This window comes from Dama dama, chromosome 9 (assembly GCF_033118175.1).
Source record: "Dama dama isolate Ldn47 chromosome 9, ASM3311817v1, whole genome shotgun sequence".
Lineage (NCBI taxonomy): Eukaryota > Metazoa > Chordata > Mammalia > Artiodactyla > Cervidae > Dama > Dama dama.
The window spans coordinates 43980277-43983800 of record NC_083689.1 but is presented as its reverse complement, the minus strand read 5'-3'; the positions used below and the strand labels follow the sequence as shown (position 1 = coordinate 43983800).

The 3524-nt window shown below is 35.3% G+C and overlaps 1 protein-coding gene across 1 annotated transcript; it reads right to left on the bottom strand.

Annotated features, from left to right (window-relative positions):
• Positions 1–2031: 2031 nt before the first annotated feature.
• On the bottom strand, positions 2032–2991 carry LOC133061348 (olfactory receptor 2T12-like). The gene has a single exon (XM_061149358.1). It carries the CDS (start codon positions 2968–2970, stop codon positions 2032–2034), a length of 939 nt encoding a protein of 312 aa, XP_061005341.1. The 5' UTR covers positions 2971–2991.
• Between the last annotated feature and the right edge of the window lie 533 nt (positions 2992–3524).

Here is a 3524-nt window from a genome sequence, read left to right as displayed (position 1 = left end):
ATAAGAATGAGCATTCCTAGCAATGTGAGACAAACTGGTTATAAAATGCCTCCCCATATTTTGTCAAAAGTAATACTGAGACGGGAAGGATTATAAACAAGAGACTCTTTCTCACCATTCAGTTTTGAGAATCAAGTCATTAACCACTGAGGTTGCTGACCTACAATACAACCTGAACTCTGTTCAGGGTGAAGATCAGGATGTGGGACTTTGTGCTCTGGGAAAACTGTTAGAGTTGGCCTTCATATAGTTACAATTCTTTTTCCAGGAAAACATTTTATGAACTCAATTTCTTGCATTTTTTGATAATTAGAAAAGCGTTAAAACCCTTATTGAAAATGTCTGTCCCTTGAAAATAGCAGTAACTATCTACCAAGATGTGCGCTTGATTGCATATATCCCTTCATAAAGATCACATATATATTGACCTTCTCCCTTACCTGATCTGAACAGTTCTCAGAGCTCTCTGAGAGTCTGCCCCATAGGTTATAATCCTTAGGTTGACTAAAATAAAAATTTTCATTTCTTTCATAAATTAACTAATGTTTATTATTTTTGTACACAATACCTTGAACAGCAAAACATAAATATCATAATCTATTTTTTTATATTCCTTCTTTGGGTAAAGAGTACTATACCCCAGCAAAAATTTGTATTTCCAATAATATGATTCCACCAAAGTAATTGAAATATTTTGTTACAGTACATAATTAAAATAAAGAAGCTTAGAGTCTCAGTCCAATGGAGAAGCTGGAAGATATTCATCATATACGTACCCAGATCAATGAAAATAGTTAATCTTCGAAAATTCAAAGGAAACACAGATATGGGAAAACTTTTAATAAGTAAACCAATATAATTTTATTTAAAAAATCAAATATTCCTATGAACATAATGTGTTGTCTATCAGTAAACAACTAGATTGTTTTTGCTTTAGAAGCAGCTATCTTTGTTTTTATTTTCAACATCTGAATGAATCATTCACAAAGAAAGAGATACAAATAGACAAGAAGCTAATATAAAAGTATGCAGCATTGTTTCACATAAGGGAAATTAAAATCAAATTCAAATGAATAATAACATTAATTACAATAAACACAAAAGGTTAGTAACACACGCAATTGCCACCAATTTGGAGCAACTGCTATTCATGTGCTTTACTAGTGGGAGTTTAAAGACAAACATCCACTTTGAAAACAGATTACTAAAAAGTAATTCATGCATCTACCAAAAAAGTAAAAAAAAAATATATATATATATATATATAATAAAGTACAAAAAAAAAAAGAAAAGATTAAGAGCAACTTGAACAATAACACTCCAGAGTGAAAATAGCCCAGATGACTATCATTAGAGTAGTGAATAAATAAATGGTGATATAAGGGACCACTACTTAGCAATGGAAAAAAAAAACTATTGATAGATATAAAATTGCATAGGAATCTTTAAAAAATATTAAGTTGAGAGAAAGATATAAGATAAAAGAAAAATATCTACTGTGTTTTCACTTTTATGGGATACTAGATTAGGTTAAACTAACAGAGATACAAAGCAGACCAGTGTTTGTCTCTGGGTTGAGGAGTTTCATTGGAAAAGGGCATAAGGGGCATTTTTGATCTTGTGAAAATTTTGTCTCTTGCTACTGGGTGTAAGTTACCAGCACATGTGCTTCTGAAACTTATTGAAAGGCACCCTTCAGATATGAATATTCTACTGTTTATAAATTATACCTCAATTCAAAAACAACAACAAATGTCAATATTGTTTGACTACTTTGTTCATTGTTTGAAAAAGCATTTATCATGAAATGTGGTGTGGAAACATTTCAGAAGAATTTTTGATTAGCAGATTTTTACCAATCCTCAGTCTGATTTGTTGATGACAGCCTAATGAATGATACCAAAATATGGACACATTCCAAAGTAAAATAGAAATAACACACAGAGATATAATGACTATATAATCTTTCTCAAAGAAATTTTACACAATCACTTTTTACAGCTGTGAACTCTGGGGCAAATCAATGTAATCCTAATCATGACTTAAGGCAGCACACTGATCCATACACTTTCTCAGAGCTCCCTTGACCTCACTGTTCCTCAGACTATAGATCAGGGGGTTTAGCACAGGGGTGAAGATAGTATAAAATGCTGACACAACCTTATCATGGTTAGCTGACCTAAAGGATTTGGGTCTCATGTAGGTAAAAATGGCTGCTCCAAAAAACAGTCCCACCACGGAAATATGCGAGGAGCAAGTGGCAAAAGCCTTCTTGCGGGCTTCATTAGAACACATCTGGAGAACAGCGGCAAGGATGAGACTATAGGAAACCAAGATGAGGGAAATGGGGACTAGGAGCATTAACACGCAGCACACATACATAGCATACTCAAAGACAGAAGTGTCAGCACAAGCCAAACGCACCAGAGAGGGGGCCTCACAAAAGAAATGATCAATCTCATGTGTCCTGCAAAATGAGAAGTTCAGGGTAGCAGCAGCCTGCATGAGCCCATCAGCTGCGCCAAGGAACCACGATCCCAAAGTCATTCTTAAGCATAATTGCCAGCTCGTGAGGACTGGGTATCTCAGTGGATGGCAAATAGCGACATAGCGGTCATAGGACATGGCTGCTAAGAGGAAGCACTCACCCCCTTCCAAAGTGAGGAAGAAGAAGATCTGAAACCCACAGCCAACTGGGGAGATGAACGTCCTGCCGGTCAAATAGTCAGCAGCCATTTTAGGCACAATGGTGATAACCAGTATCATGTCCATGAGGGAAAGTTGGCTCAGTAGGAAGTACATGGGCCTGTGGAGCCCAGAGTCCAGGAGAATCAGGAGAAACATGAGGGCATTGCCCACAAGAGAGGTGAAGGCAGTTATCAGAACCAACACAAAGAGAAATTGGTGGGCTCCTGTGTGATTAAAGAGTCCTAGGAGAATGAAATCTGAGGTGGTATTCCAGTTTTCCATGATTTCAAACAAGACTGACCCAGCAAACAGAAAAATAGATGAGGATTATATATACATAGCATAACAATATTTATTGAAGCAGAAGCAAAAAATAATTGTTCTTGACCTTGATTAATCTGGGAAAGAGCTTTTGCTTTCCAAATAATAGGACTTCTATTTTTATGCACAGGAACTGGAAGAATTAAGTCTGTAGATGGAAACATAATTACTTTGGTATTGTTAGGGCATTTAGTTTAACTTTACCAAGCTATACATTGAAAACAATAATAATTTTCTTAGATAATTATAAGATAATTATAATAATGTTCCTCCAATGTAACACTGTAATACTAAATGCAAATTTTTATTAATTGTAAAAGGCATTCTGTGTAGGGAGAAGTTTTCCTTGTAAAGTCACAGAAGCACAACCTTTATTGGGTAAAGAATAAAAAATAAAACGCCTTACTTCTTCAACCAGCCATGAAGATAAATCCATCTCTCCTTCAATTCCAAGAGGATCTAGATCTTTAATGGCATTTTCATATCTGATCTGCTGGAGTCAAAACTCTTCAAAC